At 43.2% G+C, this 18,321-nt stretch overlaps 2 protein-coding genes across 19 annotated transcripts in view; both read right to left on the bottom strand.

The window, feature by feature from the left end:
* Positions 1–11,178, bottom strand: part of cdc14ab (cell division cycle 14Ab) — a 31,347-nt gene extending 20,169 nt beyond the window's left edge. For 2 of the 18 annotated variants that reach the window (XR_013125370.1, XM_076991580.1), the window contains exons 1-6: positions 10,997–11,178; positions 9,008–9,098; positions 8,584–8,659; positions 6,630–6,677; positions 5,013–5,105; positions 1,188–1,267 (exon numbers count right to left, since the gene is read on the bottom strand). Coding sequence is in view for 9 of the 18 variants with exons in the window: in XM_076991580.1 (XP_076847695.1) it covers positions 1,188–1,267; positions 5,013–5,105; positions 6,630–6,677; positions 8,584–8,659; positions 9,008–9,098; positions 10,997–11,090 (482 nt within the window). In the remaining 9 variants the exon portion in view is untranslated. Of the gene's footprint in view, positions 1–1,187; positions 1,268–5,012; positions 5,106–6,629; positions 6,678–8,583; positions 8,660–9,007; positions 9,099–9,265; positions 9,367–9,440; positions 10,313–10,996 lie in introns of those variants that run through there. The other 16 variants (XM_076991585.1, XM_076991586.1, XR_013125371.1 and 13 more) reach the window with 15 other exon arrangements.
* Positions 11,179–13,224: 2,046 nt separating this feature from the next.
* Positions 13,225–18,024, bottom strand: rtca (RNA 3'-terminal phosphate cyclase). The gene is made up of 11 exons (XM_076991664.1): positions 17,546–18,024; positions 17,273–17,373; positions 16,499–16,642; positions 16,084–16,207; positions 15,857–15,915; positions 15,613–15,754; positions 15,312–15,433; positions 15,155–15,213; positions 14,669–14,763; positions 14,423–14,527; positions 13,225–14,258 (listed from the first exon to the last, which is right to left on the bottom strand). Exons 1-11 carry the CDS (start codon positions 17,588–17,590, stop codon positions 14,166–14,168), a joined length of 1,089 nt encoding a protein of 362 aa, XP_076847779.1. The 5' UTR covers positions 17,591–18,024; the 3' UTR covers positions 13,225–14,165.
* Positions 18,025–18,321: the final 297 nt, after the last annotated feature.

Below are 18,321 nucleotides of genomic sequence, written 5' to 3'. Positions count from 1 at the left end.
TAATTAAATACCCAACTTTCACACATACACGCCATCCATTTGAAGCATAATTAACATCTAGCCTGCACATTGCAAAAAGGCCAAATCATTCTACCAACTCTGTTCTTTGATCAGTCCTAGCATAGGAACATGTGGTCAGCATCACAGTGCTCCATCTCCCATTATCACCACCACAATGTGCATCACCATTATCACCATGTACGCTTTACAGGATCCTCCTTTTGACCCACCAATCCCAACCTCCTTCACCAGCCCTAAACACCAGCTCCCCCTACTAAGGGCACCATCTGCACACACACTATTAAGGGTGTACCCAGACACACTAGCATACATCGCACCCATCCAAACAACTTGGGGGTTTCCCGGCTCTATGCCACAGTGCCCTGAACTGGCTGCACTTATTAACAAAGGCAAAGACTGACAATTGGCATGGGTGATAAAATCTTGCCCCGTGGTGATCTCACATGTCAAGCGTGTATTTAACCAAGACAAACAAGCAAATCCTCAGTGAGGATTACACATACTTATGAACAGTATCAACTATTGGCAAAATGACAAAAACTATTGGCAGTTTATTTATGTGGAAAATGTCATTTAATCCCATATTCTCTGATGCAGAAGTGGGGGCCAGTCATTTCATGTTGTGTTAAATTAGATTACAGCCTGGTGCGCCAGGCCATGCCAACAAATAAATAAATATGCCCACACATCAGCAGGGTTTTGGACAGGACAGTTCATGTTTGTTCATGCTGCCAGACACCGGCCATTTAAGTGGGTGATTCTGTGTAACTGCTCAGAAAAAAGGTCATACATAGACAAGTAAATACTGCAGGCATGGCCTGGTGGTTAGGGAACTGGTCTTGTGACCGGAGGGTCGTGGGTTCGATTCCCAGAGCAAGGCCCTTAACCCTCAATTGCTCACTTGTATAAAAAAAAAAAGAGATAAAAATGTAAGTCACTCTGGATAAGGGCGTCTGCCAAATGCCATAAATGTAAATGTATTTGTGTGTGTGTGCGTGAGAGAATGTTTTAGTTCCCTTGTGGTGTGTGCGTGGTGGTTAGTTTTGTACTAGTATTCAGCCTCTGAAGCCATCAATCAGGGTACACACAAACAAGGGCCATTCCTTTGCCTCGTCTTGTCTGTTCTTTCTTTGTCATGGTGCAGTGTGTCATCAGGGAAGGCTCACCTGAAGGGCAGGTATGAGGCGTTGGAGCCAGAGATCAGAGCCCTGTACGCCTCCTCTGGCGTCTTCTTCAAGTGGATCACCTGCAGGCGTGACAGGAGCAGGTGTTAGTGTGCACTTCACCGCACCCTCATCTGCTCCCAAGCAGGAGCAATCAAACACGCAAACCCAAACCGGTGGGATCTTTGGCCATAATCAGATATGCAAATGGCAGCCGTGCCTGAAACATTTGCTGTCTCACAAGATTTACATGCAATGGCTAAAGAACCTCAGAATGATCAGGTGTTTCCCACCACGCTCGCCACCCCTTTGCTAATTGCCTACATCTCATCCAGAAGTTGAGGGAGAGGCAGTATGTGGCACGGAGATGGGACGTGGTGGATCATCACAAAGGGGCTCTTCTCGAGCGGGAATCACTTGTCACGGTGCGGTGCTGCCCACAGATGGAAAGCTAACACAGCCATGCAGTCTGCAGCAGTCAACAACTCATCTGTGCACTCAACCTTCTCGTACACGGGACAGCAAGAGAACCAAGAGACAGACAAGAAGGACGAGATGCACAGACTGGGGAGAGAGATCGAGGGAGTGCGAAAGAGAAAGTGAGAGGGAGTCAGAGACAGACGGAGTCTTAATGAGATTTCAGCTAAGTCAACAGAGCAACACTGTACAGCTACAAAACAGTAGATTCCAGAACATTCTTAATTTCAATTCATGTTAAACCTTTTGCTGCATAAAACCCATAATATAAATCTAACTAAGATACCCCTATAAGATAAATAAATATCCTAAAATAATATCCTAAAAAGATCACAAAAAATATATCCATGAGTGGCTTAGCCATACTGGACCTTAATATGGACCAAGCTTTGGAGCAAGTCCATCAATGATGATGCTGATCAAACAATTATTTAAGAAGAAAAGTGCAAATATTCTTCACTCTACATGTGTAAAGTTGGAAGAAGTATCCAAACAGATCCAAGATTGTAATTCAAGACACACATCTCCAAGAACATCAAGTCAGTGATGTGTGAAGACAGTGAGATCTGATGCTATTGGGCTAGACAGGTCTCCATGCTCGATCACACATAATTCAACGAGGGTCATTACCAACATCACCCAACAAAGGCGCACTACAACTCAATTTCCAGGCTCTGTATTGTGAATTTTTCATCACACGGCTGTGCAAGATGTTTAATCGTAGAAAAAAACAACACCATTACAAGGCAAGGCATGCCTACAGAGCCATGCATGCAAGGTGAAGACCCAGGGTCCAGCAGACCGTACGTGCATGTGTGCATGAGTGTGTGTGTGTGCGTGATGGAGCGTGATGGAGAGAGAAAGTGTGCATATGTGTGTGTGTGTGTGTGTGTGTGTGTGTGTGTGCGTGCGTTGCATGTGTGTGCGTGCATGTGTGTGCGTGACAGAGAGAAAGTGTGTGTGTGTGTGTGTGTGTGTGTGTGTGTGTGTGTGTGTGTGTGTGTGTGTAGAAGCTGATTGCGCTCAGCAGGAGGGTTCAGCTTCGTTACTCCTGCATGACCTCATAAAATATACAGCAGCCAGACAACTAGATCTGCCTACAGACCAGCAGATTAATTGCTGCAGTCATAAGACGGGACACGGAGCAAACTAATGGTTTTGTGCTTTTATCAGACACAGATCGCAGAAAAAGCAGGAGATCTGGGCCCAGGTGTTTCACCAGCTCCCCTCCAAAGCACAAAAACTAGGGCAGTTGCATACAGGCACCAATAACGTGTGCAGCAGAAAAGGGAACCCAGACCATACATGACCATAGATCAATGGCCATAAATAAAAAAACCTCTAAGAGGACCTGCATGAAGTCACGGAGCGCGAGCGAGCCCACACGCTTGGGTAACAGCCTTTGGGATTCAGACCGAGGACACAGGAAGCCGCAGCCGACGGACGTGACATTGCGGCTGTAAAACCCTGCCTCTGTCAGATGTGCGTCACATCGGAGGATTCAATTGCCACACCAAGCTTCTGCTCACTGCCTGGACCAGGCTGGCCACCGCGCAACGGGAGGCTCGACCCGTCGGCTAGTGTAGAACTGGACCCGACCGACTGCTCCTGCTTTTACTGTGTCACACCTTTGGACAACGTTCACATTGATTCAGCCCAGAGAAACCCAAGATCAAGGTTATCTTCATAGGTTGAAAGTACGTTTTCATTTATAAAAGGGACACAACTAAAGTCCAGGATCAGGGTTCAGATCAGGACTAAATATAGCCTGGCCCCACCCCTCAGCGGACTGTCAGGTGGCTCTGCTCACTGCGATAGTGCAGGATGAACAATGATGGCAGGCTCCAGACAGGAGGTACAGACACTAAACAAACTGTAGTAGTGACTGAGTCACAGGCATTGGGAGGAAGGACAGCCTTCGGGTGTTCTCCCCATCCATGTTTACACTACATATTGTTACTTCACACACTCATACACAGGGGGGCAATAAATCTGTCAAAACCTATTTAATTGAAATACTACTTTGGTTGTACATAATCCACAGCTGCAGGGGAAACTAAATGTCACAAGACTCATGTTTACACGTTGATATTTTCAGCATTTGACTTATCCACAGTTACTTAGATATATCCATCAGTGTGACTGTGTGCACTCCCAGGTAACTGAACCCATGACCTTGGTGCTGAAATCCCCTTGCTGTCTTTTATAGAGCTACAGGAGCACAGTAAATATAACAAGGCAGAAACCTGCATTTTTAAGGCAGAATACACCCCAGAGGGCCTGTACAGATCACAAACAAAATGCTTTGACACACAACAACATCTCTGCCAAAGATCAGAAGAGCGTGTCCACAACGTCTTGCTTATCTTCAGGGATCAGAGTTAGACACAGAGACTCAATCGGCCCCGCAAAGCAAAGGGACTTTCCAAATGCCAGCTCGGGATTTTGGATCACGTCTCTTCTTTTGGACAATGGCCTTTTTGAGGGACACACGCGAGCGATATCTCCGATCCCTGGTTCCCTCAGTCCCATTTAAAAGTCCTGCATATTTATGATGACTAAACCGCCTCCCCCTTCCTCACTCTCTACAGAATGATCATTGGCCATCTCAACACAAATCCTATTCCTGAACAAAGGGGACAAACAAACAGCTGCTCAAGATAATAACAACAATAAAATGTAGACAACATGAATGTGACACTCTCATAAGAGCACGCTGAACAGTCTCTGACTAAGAGATTATCAATATTCAAAAACGTGACGATATCATTCTCTTATGACCATTACATTACATCACCACCACCACCCCCCCCCCTGACTCAAACAGGGGAGGGTTTTAATGTTGCCGGCAAAGAGGCAGAGACACTGTTGAAGAGATACCATTCACACATGCTCGTGTGTGACTGGTACTTGGCAGGCAGAAGGGCCTTTATGGCGGAGGAGGCCTGGATGAATGGGCTCTGTGCACAAGGACACACACAGCATGCCAGCGGTGTCGAGGGTTATTGTGGGTGCACAATGTGGGGAACTATCAGGCCGTCGGCTGCCAGCTTCTCTGTCTGAGGGGCAGGGCAGGGCAGTGGGTGGAAGTTGGAACAGAGCTGAGACGGTGTCTCACTCACATTAACACACACACACACACACACACACACACACACATTCTCTCTCTGAAGTACAAAGGATACTGCCTCTTAACCAACTATGCATAGTGGAGTCAGAAAGAGAATAAAAAGAATTAAAAATGAAAAAAATGAAAGAATTAAAGAGAAAAATAAAGAAAAGGAACAGACACACACACACAAAAGACTGAAAATGTATTACATGCAACATGAGAGATAAATTCATACTCACAGCATAAGCACCGATTAAGACAGCAGCGTTAGCCCTCTTGCGCTGCTCAAAGTTGGTGTAGTGCACAATCCTCTTTCTGGTCAGTGTGAAACACTGGAGGGCAACAACAGGCATAAAGTTATACACAAGATCACCACGTACTACAACTGCCAGCCCAACCTGTAGCATTACATACTAAAAGTACTGCAGTGAAACTGCACTGGCTGTGTTTAGATTAACAGCAGTTAATGACACGTACGTCACCGCAAACACAATTCATTATTAGCATTCAGTACAGCTTGTTAGGAGTTACACAACAGTGGCTACTAACTCCGACTACACTGAATAGCCATGGCCTCTGAAAAGCACCGGGAAGAGAGGGAAGACCAGTGTATTGCTTTTTATGCCCAGATGACGTGTTCTCCTGCTGACTGAGCAGAGCGTGCACCTGGAGGGCTCACAGCAGACGCTGGAGGAAGCCCAGGCAGAACGCTGCAGCATCTGTTCCTGCTGCTGGGGAACGCCCCGAGGCCCGGAGGCCCGGTGAAGAGAGGAGCAGCGTCAGCAGGTGAGCTGGCGGTGTGCGTGTGCCGAGGGGCGGGGCTTGCCTTACGCGGCCTACACCGGAGGGAAGGAGGGTGTCATGCGAGGGGCTGACAGGCAAAAGCTTGGCAGTAATCCGTGCTAGATTTGAACCGAACGGACCCCGGAGCGCCGCTCCCCTCTGCTGAGGCATGTGTGGCAAACAAATATGCAAGATGTGAAGAAGAAGCCAAAAAAAACCTAGAGCACTTAAAAGGGATGATGAAAAATTTCAAGGGTTGATAGAATGACAGTTTGATCCAGGGGTAACATGTCCTGGCACAAGACTAAGGGACATCGCTTGATCATTACAACATTATTTACCGTAAGATGCATTACTAAAAGTATGTGATGAGAAGAAACCCCATCACACTTCCACTACTGATGATTGGCCAAAAGAGAGATCCAGAGAGAAGGCCGTTTGACCCCTCCTATCTCTTAAAAGGTACGCTTGTGTACAAAAAGGAAGTTAAATAATCCTTCAATACGTCATGCCACTGCAAAACAGGGCTTTAAGCATGCGCATGTGTGAAGAGTCTGATGGGTCATCGCAAAGGTTTAAAATAAAGTCAAGCCAATGAAGATGAATGGAATGAAGGAAAATACTAGTCACATTTAGCCGCATTTATTAGCCTGCACTTAAACACAGCAAAAGCGCTGCTAAGCAAGGAGGGAAAACTGGCTCTTAACCAGCCTCATATACGCCCTCACAGAGCAGTAATGTACTAGGCTATAATTTTGTCATAGACCATCACCTGAAAATAGTAAAACATGTAAAACACACTCTCTCACTCTCTCACACTCTCTCTCTCTCTCTCTCTCTCTCTCTCTCTCACTTCCCTCCTTGTCTTGTCTACAACCCATGCAGTCCGATACCAGCAAGGGTTCAGAAAGAATGCCGTCCCCATAGCGACACAGAGCAAATGGTAAAGACTGGCGGTGGCAGACAGACGCGGTGGGAGGGTGCAGTGAGAAAGGCGTTTAATAAGGAGGGTGGAAACAAAGGGGGAAAATAAATAAATAAACAAACAGCTTCATGCTTGTGCTGGATATTACCTTCAACATTCCCATACATGAACACATAAGGTAACTACACCTGGCCAGCTTCAGAAACACAGAACAAAAAGACACAGAGACAGAAGAGGGATTATTTCGACTTCTCCTTTTAGGATGAAGGAAGTGATTGAGTGGTTTAAAGACACTAAGGGATCAGCACTGGGGTCCTCCCCACTCACCTTCTCTTGAATTAGAATAATTGGAAACTAAGGCCAAGAGATCTAACCAATTAGAAGTGTACTGACAGTTTATTTTTAGCTGGGCCTTGAGTTTTGAAAACACTGATTATGCACAGATTTATAATAACAGACATTCACAGAAACCTACATCAAAAAAGGGCATTTTCACAGCTTTAGGATAAGAGAGTTCATCTAGGATCACACACATCTGCATACGTCTTACTCCTGTGTATTCTGTGTTTGTCTTCTATATTTAATTCTGGAACACAAATTTCCCATTGAGGATGAATAAAGTGTCATGCTTTTACCAGATTTCTCCCCATTTTTTATTCCCATTAAATTATCACCTTATATAAACATACTCATTTCTACATGAAAAGTTAGATCAGGACCGTGAACTTGAAGTCTGATGACAACTATATCAGAACGTCCTTATTGCCACTGGCAAGATAAGCAAGTCCAGTCCACAGGTCTGAAGGCATTGTACTATTTAATGTGAGAACAGCAGAAGTCCTTGAGGACTGTACGTGCCTATATGTGACCCACTTACTTAACCACGAGGCCACGAAGTGGATGAAAGTGTGAGAAATCGAGATGAGAGAGACGTGAATGTGAGATGAGTGAACAGAATGAAGCCCTTCTACAAAGCATTAATCACGCTTGCTCCAGAGGACCTGAGCATTCATCTCATATACATCATCCTTCCTGAACACCAGACCTAGCTGTTGACCCTCCCACACACTTACTAATGTGCCCAAACCAGCACTCAGGCAAGATGCCTAATCCTTCTCTGACAAATCCTTGGGAGACGAGCCAGGGCGGTCTTGGGTTAAACACTGTGCCTAAGTGGCATGATCTCACCCCCCCCCCCCACTCCTTATCTCTAAGCATTACACGTCAGATCATCTGACACAAGCCACAGCTTACTGATTCAAATCAGCACAAGCGAGACCCAATTGACACAGTGAAGAACACAACATAGGGACTGACTAATAACATATGACTGAATTGTCTGAAATATACAGAGGCTACAAGCTGCTAAACAAATGGTCACATATGTGTATAGACTCCTGGCTACTCACTGGTCTAAATGCTATGGTCAGAAAAACGAATCTGTTGGCCAACATCCAGCCAAAGAGTCTAGAACACGAACGCTTGAACTTTTCAATAACCAGCAAAAATGACCCGTCTACGAGACTTCATGGTGGGCTTTAAGCTGGAGCAGGCCTCAGACATGTGCAAACGGCTTCCTTGGACCCGCTGCTTTTGGGAAAATAGTAAAATAGTGATGAACGTGCTAAGTCAGAGCCAGAAGCTGCACAAAGTGCTGAGCAATCTAGAGACTCTAAGCCAAGAGTGCCCCGTGGTCCCCAAGGACAGTGTCTCAGTCCCAAACAAAGTGCTTGCACAGCTCTGAGACAGGTGAGTCAGAGGCTAAAAACAGACAGGATTATGGCGTACTGTAAGGAGTACACCAACAGATCTTCTACAGAGATGTAACACATTCCAATAGATTCCACATTGTCTTACAGTGACAAACACCTGGTATGGATGATTCTGGACTAGTCTGAATAAGTCTCGTTTCAAATGCAACTGCCCAACAACCTAAATATTAATTACAAGGAAAATGTCTACATATAATGCATTTGAATGGCAGAGATATTGCCATGAGCACTAGGAATGGGTGTAAGTGGAAAGTCTACATTCGTTCTGTGGCCACATACTGTACATACTTCTGTAAGCAGGACAGTGACATGGTGGAATGTGCCACTCACCTTCAGCATTTTGTTGAGTTTACAGCAGTATCTATACAGCATGGCAAGGTTGAGAGGCCCAAAGTCTGCATAAAAGCTAAATAAATAAATAAATAAACCATACAGAAAAGTAACACTAAGGCATAAGTTATGCTACATCGGGCATGTAAGAATGGATTCCACAGCTACTTAAGAAACTGCACGTCAGGCCCCCGACAAACTTCAATGACATGCCTGAAACTACAGTCTACTTATACATACACTTCACCAGCAGGAAATGTTAGTTACTTTTATTAAGTAGTCTACATTTATAGTAATGGAAGGGCACAAATTACTGTGTTATTAACTGGTTGTGGACATACTGTTACGTAACAAACTCTTAAAGCTACTTGTTGCCGCCTAGCGAAGCTTTTGTGGAGAAGGTTGGGCGGAGGATCAGACTTACTTTTCGTATACAAACTCGTCATCCGTGCAGAAATAGTGCGTATTTACTGTACTCTTCGGTTTGCTTCTTAATGTAGCAAAATAAAGTCGATCTATGAAAAAAAACACATGAACCTCATCGAAAGTAACTTACCTAGAATCTACAAAGTTACAGCGAACACATAGAAACGAGTTTAAAATCATCATGGTGCCACATTCGTCCATTTTAGAGGTGTTTAAATAGTTATTACATCAGCGCTGCCCCTTAAAACATCCGTACCCAGTAGGGCTCTTCAACTTGAGTTGTTTTATTTGTTAACGTATTTATAGTGTTTAAAATTAAAATAGCTAGGCTACGTTGAACGCTGAAAGCAGACCCCCACCCCCACCCAGCACATCAGTGAATCAAAGTTAAGACCAGGAAAAAAAACTGCGCAGAAATGTTACAAACTTACCTTGAACGAGCTCTATTAAATCGCCGTCATCGGCCATTTTAAATAAAGGTGAGAGTAAAGCAGTGTGCTTTATGTTGTCAAGAGTCATCGGTTAAAAAATAAAAAATAAAATAGAAGTTGAGCAAAAGGAAACTAACTCGACTCTGCTTGCGAGCTGGTTTCTTTGCGCTGACCTGTTACTTTACAAAGAAACCCATGTTAATCCATATGAAGTAAACATTAATCGTTTTCTTTCTTTACATTTGTACTTTACTTAGAACAAAAACAGTGCTACCTTGCTAACATGCTACATCTGGTAGACAGTAATGAAAGGAGTTGTGGCTGTAACAGGACTGGCTACCGAGACGAGTCAAGCAGCCCCGCACACTAAACTCCACAGTCGGCTAAAATCATCACCGGCGCGGCGCCTGAATTTTCCACTTCGAGCTCCATATCCAGTATAAAGTGGCGAACAGGTCACAGTAATTAATTTACCGTGATATTGCAAAAAAGAACACACTCAGTTTTTAAAATAAACGCTTCAACAAGATAAAGAAGATATGGTTTCATACACCTTCCAGTCTCAGCCACTCTCATTAGGTATAAAACACCGTTTCCTCTGCCATGGTGCGTTCACGAACGGAAGAAACATCTTAAAGGGAGATCACATGCTAACCAGATGTCCAATCATCGGACGTAGAAACATTATTCGGGTTTGGTCTAAGCGACCAATTCAAACAGTACCGCAAAGTGAAATGTAAATGTACGTAACGCAGTTGCTGCTGAGGTACTGTAGTTAATATTCCTGCAGCATTTCTGCCAGCCGCTCGTAGCTCGTAACTATTCTCGATATATTTCGTATCAATCCGGAAAAAGCTCGAGGTGCAGGATAAGCCCGCTTTAGCGAGAAGGTACATGAAACCAGACAACAAATGTAAAAAAAGAAAAACCTTAGTTTAAGGCAGCTAGTTCGTCCAGGAAACACTGTTCCGTGTCTCTATTCTCTTATACATATGAGACCAAAATACAAGCGTACAGATGATGTCTTCTTGTGCCAGACCGTATTGTGTTTATCCAGGTCACACACTCAAATAAGCGGCGAGAGTGACTGAACCGTGTGAGACATTGATGCCCCAGACTGATTCTCTCAGCAATATCAACAAAGTCACACCGCAGGCGAGGTGTACGCCGAGAGGTGACGAGACCAGACCACTAATAGTTATATTGGCTTTATGTGTAAGTGCCATTAAGGCACGTTGATTGCACAATACCGATTGGTAATGTTTTTTTTCTAGCTACATAGACGGAAGTATGCACCAAGCATAATCAACGATTGCATTCAGTCACTCGGTGATTTAACATCAGTAACCTCAGTTTTTGTAATTTAATATCTGTATGAAAGCTTGGATGTGCAGTGCAAGACTTTACAACAGGGTCCAGTGCCACACTGAAATAAGTGCCATTTTATCACACTTGTAAGTGTAAACACACCTGGACTCCAGTTGAACTCAGAGAGGCCTGAGGTCTTCCGCTGGCAACACTCACATTGATGTTTAAAAAGATCAAATGTTTCTTACCTCCTATTGGGGAAATCCAGACTCCGGCCACAGCTGTGGTTGCCTGACTCCACTCACTGTTCTCCTGGGCTCTCCAGGACACAGTGTCTGACATGCCTTCATGGAGGGTTAGCAGAACAAGGAGACTTGCGAGACTTGTTACTCCTCACAATGCCCAACTCCAGACACAGGCTGTATTATGGGTCGTGCTAAGACACAGCTGCCTGTTGTACAGTGGGTCTGCGGGGACACAGTGTACTATTGGAATAGAACAGTGGGGATTTGACTCATGTGACTCGCTCAGGTTTCTACTCATGGCGCTCGGGTTACAGGATTGCCGAGGTGTGACTCCCAGGCTTCTTCGGGTTTCTTCCCCGATTGATTGGTCTCAATTGTTTACTTTTTTCCAGCACAGACAGAGGCCAAGACCAAGATTGCCGTGGTTGCCTTCCGTCACTAGCCTTGTGTCGCCCTGACGTTCAGCTTCTGATAGCCCTCGAGTCTGCGGCCCTCTTTGTCAATACCAGCTTGTGTTGGCAGTAATGCTAAGAAAGATGACTTGATACTGTAGGCCTCTGACATCATGGAAAAAAACAGCAGGCATCCTAACCTATTTTACTGTGGGGAAGATATATAGTGCAGGAATGAACGATAAATATGTACCTGGCTTAAGCAATGTAACATCAGTTCAAATCATTTTCTCTGGTAGTCAGCACTTATAGTTTTTTTTCTCAGAAGTATCCTCTGTGTATTAGAGGTTATCTTAATGTCACATCTCTTGAGAATTGCAGTTTTGCAGATGCCTTTAGAAAACTTTAGTAGCATTTATTTGTGCTGATTTTGTCAGGGCCCAGAAAGATTAGAAGAATGCTGTGCAAGAGACAGGTCTTGACACACATGTATAAGGTAAGCAAAATTACCTGAACTCTACTGATACTATAGTAATATCTTGTTTATAAATTGTTCATATGGATTGAGAGTCCAGAGATCTCCTTGAAACTCTGTTCAAGTTAACAGTAATAATAATAATGCTGAAATTTTATAACATAGTTAGCTTCACTTGTATGGCCTACAGTAGCATAGCAGAGCAGTTCACACATTTTTTTGCATTTCCAGAAGTTAACAAAAATGAAATTCACTTACTATTTGAACCTTGATTTCACTGTCCATAATTAAAGTACTATGGATTTTAAGATTTGGAAACTGATAGGACAGAAGTGCAGACTAATCTGTGTGTGATGTGCTTAAGGCAATACTGAGTGTAGTAGTATGTGGAGAAAAGGCAAAGCTGCAAATGCAGATAAAGGCCAGTATTACACAGTATTGATAAAGGCCAGTATTACACAGTATTGCTCTTTAAAAGCACATATTCCAGGCACTAAAACAAAAATTCCAGATGATGGGACTTTATTCTTTTTAAACATGCTTGTAAATAATCAGTTTTATTATGTTAATAATTATCTTATCCCTTGTGGAGTCCCTTGAAGTCTTGAAATGTAAACTAAAAATCACTTAAATAATTCCTAGGCACTGATCATTGATCTTCATAATCATAATATTTATACCAATTACAAAACAAAAAATCTGTTGGGAAAGGAGTGTTTTCTAATTGCTATGAATGTCTTTGTAAACAGACCAGTCTGTAAAATATCTGACTGGTAGTCTGAAGCATTGCAAGCATTTGCTACACAAGTGGATGATAATTGTATGTAGTCATTGTTGGCGTGTCCTCACAATGCTGTTGGGGCAATCTTTCACCACTTTCAGGGACAGATGTACAGAACACCCTGGGACTCTGACCCGCTAGGATACCGACAGGGGCACAGCCACCACTCCCAGCAGCAACCACTGAGGATACTCCTCCCTCAAACAATTGGGGATGCACCCTTCCCACACCCGAGAACCCCATACATATTCATTCATTTCACATGGTGAGGAAAAAACCCATTCTTTTTCTTCCCACTATTGTCCTAGCATCTGCTGGGGGTAATTGTATTGGTCCAGGGCACAAAAGAGCTTAGCATGCAGGCAAGTCTTAACTTGCACTCTTCACAGCTGACACTTGTGAGCCATCACTACTGTTGTGTAAACTCTGAAGATAACATTTATTTACCTTTTAAATCAAGGAGGCCATTTACTAAAAGGATTTAGTGATGCGAATAAGTCCAAATGGAAATCATGCCAGGTTTGGCAAATCTTCTAAGATTAAATATGACACTAGTACTTAATACTAGTTTAACAAGTTCATGACAAGTTCTAAAGGTTTATTATAACAACCATAAAAGTGTAAATACAAAATACCCTTACCACTTTTATTGTGATTCGTTTTTCTTCAAAAATACCTCAAAGCAAATAAACAAATAAAGGTTGTTGTTTCCTACAAAAAAATAAAATAAAAAGGCCACTCATCACTGCCATTCTCATAAATAAGTCGTAAACTCTACAAAGTAAACCTGTGGCTGGGACCACCATCTTTAAGGGGTTTCAAAACTTCCTCACACAAGCTCTGCATAGCTGTGAGCCAAGCTTAAAAAAATTTTTGAAAAAAAAAAAGCAAGCATGGTGCCATTCGTTCAATTCACATCAACTTAAATAACTTACAAAAAACGACAAAGCAGCTACTTGAATTTTAGTTTGTTCAGGGACAGGAGACTTTTCTCTCCTTGCCCATGTACACATAGTGCACTATATTATTTAACAGTGACAAACGAACATTCCTAGTTCCATGCAAATGTTTAGCGGTAACATTGTTCTGATTGTGGTAACAGATTTTATGAATTAATTCTTTAAGGCTTGTGTGGGTGCAGACATTGGTGAAAGCCAAACAGACATATTCTATCAAGAGGATCAAGGATAAACTCGCTGGTCAAATATTGCAAAGAGTCTAACAAACTATATTTAAATAGTTTCCAAAGACAATGCTTCGTTACAGTGTAAGGCAATACCCTGAGTAACCAAAGTCATTTGAAAATGATGGATATTATATTATAAAAGAATAAGCATGGACAAAGCAGTGTGACCTGGGGGTCAGTTCAAAGACTAAAGAAATCAATCTCTTTTTCCAATTAAGAGGAAGTGAAGTTGTCCTCAGGCCATCCAGTCAGTTACAGTAGTGTGTTTCTGCTACATGGTCTCCTTCATCCCAGCATCCCTCACCTGGAGATGGGCCGGGGACGACCTTGCCCAAAATTTACAGGTGGGCGTTGGTGGCACCGACACCCTGGCACTCAACAATGTAGGTGTCGGCATGTTCGTCGTCTGCCTTGCGGATCACAAACTTAGCCTGCGAGAGTGAAAATGAGCTTAAAGCTGGAATCCTAAATGCATTTCTACATGGACTTTTAGTCCCCAACTGCTACTAGTATGAATCCTGTAAACTTTTTTCTATCCAGTGGAACATCTTACACTACATACGATATCATAATCGTATCACAGAGGAGATGTTACCTTAGTGAGCTGCTCAGCAACGTGGATGGCAGTCTGTGTGTGGAGAGTGATGGGGCCAGTGCGCATTCTCGACGTGCCCTTGGCCAAGGCCATGAAAATAATCAGCTACAGAGATGAAATGCAAAACAAAAGGTTAACCCTCATGAGGAAACCAAACTAGACAGAGGCATGTGTGCAACATTTCATACTACACTTAAAAACGGCCCTCTTTGATTTTCTGTGCGTGTGTGTTCATTCGGTCCTTACCTGGTCTTGCAAGAACTCGTCCACACAGCCATTGTGCCTAATGTTCCTCAAAAGCATTTCAGCAGCCTCTATGCCCACTTTATCTGCATAAACACCTGGGAAATAAGAAACAACAAAATGTATTTGCTTATTCTATAAATCGCTTGGCTTTTATCTTACACCATCTCTTAGACGTGCCAGAATAGAATTACTTAAGTTTTAAATCACTAAAAATGAAAATCAACAAAAGAACTTCAACAGAAATCAGATGTTTAGATTTTCAATTTGTACCAACTCTGTAGTCTCTCTTCACACATCCCTGCAGAATCTCTTTACTAAACTCACTAGCTCTGTGGGCACATGAAAGCTTTATCTCTGTACTGCTGCCAACTAGTGGCAAAACAGCAGAGTGCAACGTGAGATGAAAATAAGAGTGCAGTAAGCCAGGCATTTCCTCTGCTCACTGCTAAAGTTAATTTGACCTAAAATGAAAAAGGAAACAGTCACCTTTCTTGCCAAGAGATGAGCCAGCAAATATACAGCCAGTAGAGGATTCTGCAATGATTCTGTGTGAAACAAACAAGCAAAAACAATTAATAAATTGAGGTACATTCAGAACAATGTGATTTTCAGTTGAGGTGTTTCGTGTTTGGCTTTTACTCACATGATGCCATTGCCATTTCCACAAGCTTTGTCTTTCTCTTGCAGAGACTGGATATTGATATAAAGGTCCTTAATCTCTTTTCGGATAGTACGCACTGCTGCAGTGGACATGTCCTTCGCCAACTAAATACGTACGAATGTTCAATCAGCATTATTCACTGGAGTCAAAAGACTGATGCATAAAATATAAACACAATTGGTTAAATAGCTTTAAATAAGCTGAGAGCACAGAGACATTTATTACCAGGGTTACTCATGAAAATTAATAAACACCAAAGGCAGCTCATCTCTTAGAAAGGTACCTTGAAAGGCAGCACACCCGCTACAAAGGCCCGACCATAGATCTTTGTGATGTTGCCTCTTTCAGTCATATTGATGGGGCTCAACTCTTTAACAGGGTTTATTTTGACAATCACTTCTCCCCCACCTTTGGGGTAGTAACCTCTGTGAGTAGGAAACCAAAATCAAATAAAAAACAAGACAACAACACAAAGCACAAACTAGATCAACTCAGCTAATGCTGCATTAGCCAACACAAAAACTTACCTCATTCTTAAGTCACAGTCAAAATGCACACCAAATTTCTCTGCAATGGGTTTGAACACCTACAGGGTATTTGAAAACAGCAACTAAAGCACATTGCGCATACAGTTTACACTGGCAATTATAAACATTCACAATAATATTAGATTACCAACACTCATAATTTGCCCGATTTTTCCAAAAGGATCTGGCCTGGTATGCTTATTAATTTTGTCCTGAAAAGCTTGTACCTTGATTGTGTAGTCAATTTGTGGTGCCATCTCTGCGTTTGTGCCTCCCTTCAAGCACAGCTCTGAAGAGCCATCAGCAAACAGAGCACAGGGCAGAGAGACCTGCAGCAGGAGACCAACACTCCTGCACAGACCACAGCCTATGGTCAACCCGCACGTTCTCTTAGTGGTTTCTAAGAAATTCTACATACAGATCATATAGGTATTCCCCACGAATATCAGATATTTAAAACATATTCAAATCTCCATTGCTAGTAAATTTAGTAAAGACGGATATTCTTACGTCTTCAACTTTGTAGATAGTCTTACAAATATAGTATCAAATGTTGGCAATTAATGTAATGATCCAGCAAAAGTCACTCAAATGTAACTTAATAAATTTCACATCAAATGCCTTGAAAAGTGCTTTGCTTACCCTGCAGTCTGGGTGTCTGCAATGTAATTTCCACATTTAATTTTCCTAGGAGTAAGTGTGATCTCTGTAGAGCCCACCACAGCCCCCTCCAGATTCCCAGCACACATGTCCCTGACCAACTCCAGCCCTGACAGATGTTGAGGCCTGACAAGGTTACAACACAGGGGGTCGTGGGGGAGGGCCAACAATGGAAACGATAACACTGAAAATTTGGTGCTGCAATTGAGTATACTTCACTTAGTGTGTTTACTGCATTGGAATTACAAAAACACGTTTGAACTGACAAACACACATCCTGGAATCTTGACAATAACAGGCAATAACAGGCATCAAATAAACTAAGACATCATATGAATATGTTCGCGTACTTCTAAGAATGATGACATGGGATAAAAGTTTCACAAATTGGGTCCTATGTGTTGAGATAATCTATAGTAGTGCTAGCCATGTGCTAGTGCGAGAACTAACAAAGACCCCCATTCAACATTCATGACAAGAGGGTATCAGCCATGTTAGTGCTTCAAAGTGATATGGCAATTTGGAGTAAAACAAAGCTTCGGTTAACGAGCATCTATATTTATATATAACCGTATTTTACTTTGAGAGTAAACTTGAAATCACGTATCGAGGTCAGACTCAACAACGAACTTCGCTTTGTTTCAGGATTCACTGTTGATCTGGGGAGGGGTGACTGTGTCTGTTTCGGCACAAAACACGAACGCGTAGATTAAAATATATCAAAGTGGGCTTCACAGAAGAATATGGACCCGTTACCTCAACCCTGGCGAGCTCCTGCCGGCGCGGATCTTGTTGATTTTGATAGACGCGCCTTGGACACAACCGAGCGCCGCGGAGAGTCTGAGGACCTGCCCGCCCTGGAAGACGAGGACGCGTTACACGTCCGGGCCGAGCTGGTGGTGCTCAACACGGGACTTACACAAGAGTTTATCAAGGAAGTGACACTGTACTGGTTCAAACTAACTCACACCGGGCAGCGAGCCGTGTGAGCCCCGCCGTGTGTGAGTGTGTGTGGGGCGCAATACTCACCCCCTCCATCACACTCCCGTCCACCTCCAGCCATGGTGTGGCCATTTTTGAGAAATGGGAGAAAACACGAAAACTTCGCCGAATGTACAGTGACACACGCCGGTTGTAAGAGAAGATGCTCCAGCCACACAGCCCCGCTCGGTACAGCCCCGCTAGGTACAGCCCAGCCCGGTGAAGCCCAGCCCGGGTCAGTGGTCAGAGTTAACCCGCCTGCTGGCTGATACACACCGGCGAACAATGCAGGGGAGAAGCGCGAACTTCCCAACATTCACTACTCACGGACAAACTGAGACCTTTACAAAACCACAGCTGTCAAAACAGAGATTGAAAGAGCTTTCGCTTTCGAATAAAAAGAAAAGAAATGAATTAGAACAAAATTTAATTTAATTTAATTCCTCACACGGATGTACTGGCCGCTCGCAACTAGTCTCACCACACTGAGCGACACCAGCTGCGCACGCGCAGTTGAACTAGTGTGACGTTGCCTGCGCGTGGTCATATAGAAGTTAGAAGAGCTCCACTTACACACTTACACACTTTTGTCATTAAAGGCCTTGCCAAATAATTTATATTTTATACCACGAGTATAACACACACACACACACACATTAGCGTTATTGTTTAAAACGTTTATGGAATGTTGATTGTAGCGAATAAATCTTCAACGATTCAACCGAATATTTCTATTGTCATATCAAATCTAGATTAAACTGGAAAGCAAATTAATGACTTAAGATTAGATGTGTTGTGCCATAATTATAATACTGATTATACTT

Source organism: Brachyhypopomus gauderio, unplaced genomic scaffold, assembly GCF_052324685.1.
Source record: "Brachyhypopomus gauderio isolate BG-103 unplaced genomic scaffold, BGAUD_0.2 sc84, whole genome shotgun sequence".
Taxonomy (NCBI): domain Eukaryota; kingdom Metazoa; phylum Chordata; class Actinopteri; order Gymnotiformes; family Hypopomidae; genus Brachyhypopomus; species Brachyhypopomus gauderio.
Note: the sequence above shows the minus strand (reverse complement) of the source record. Positions and strands in the feature narration are given on the sequence as shown.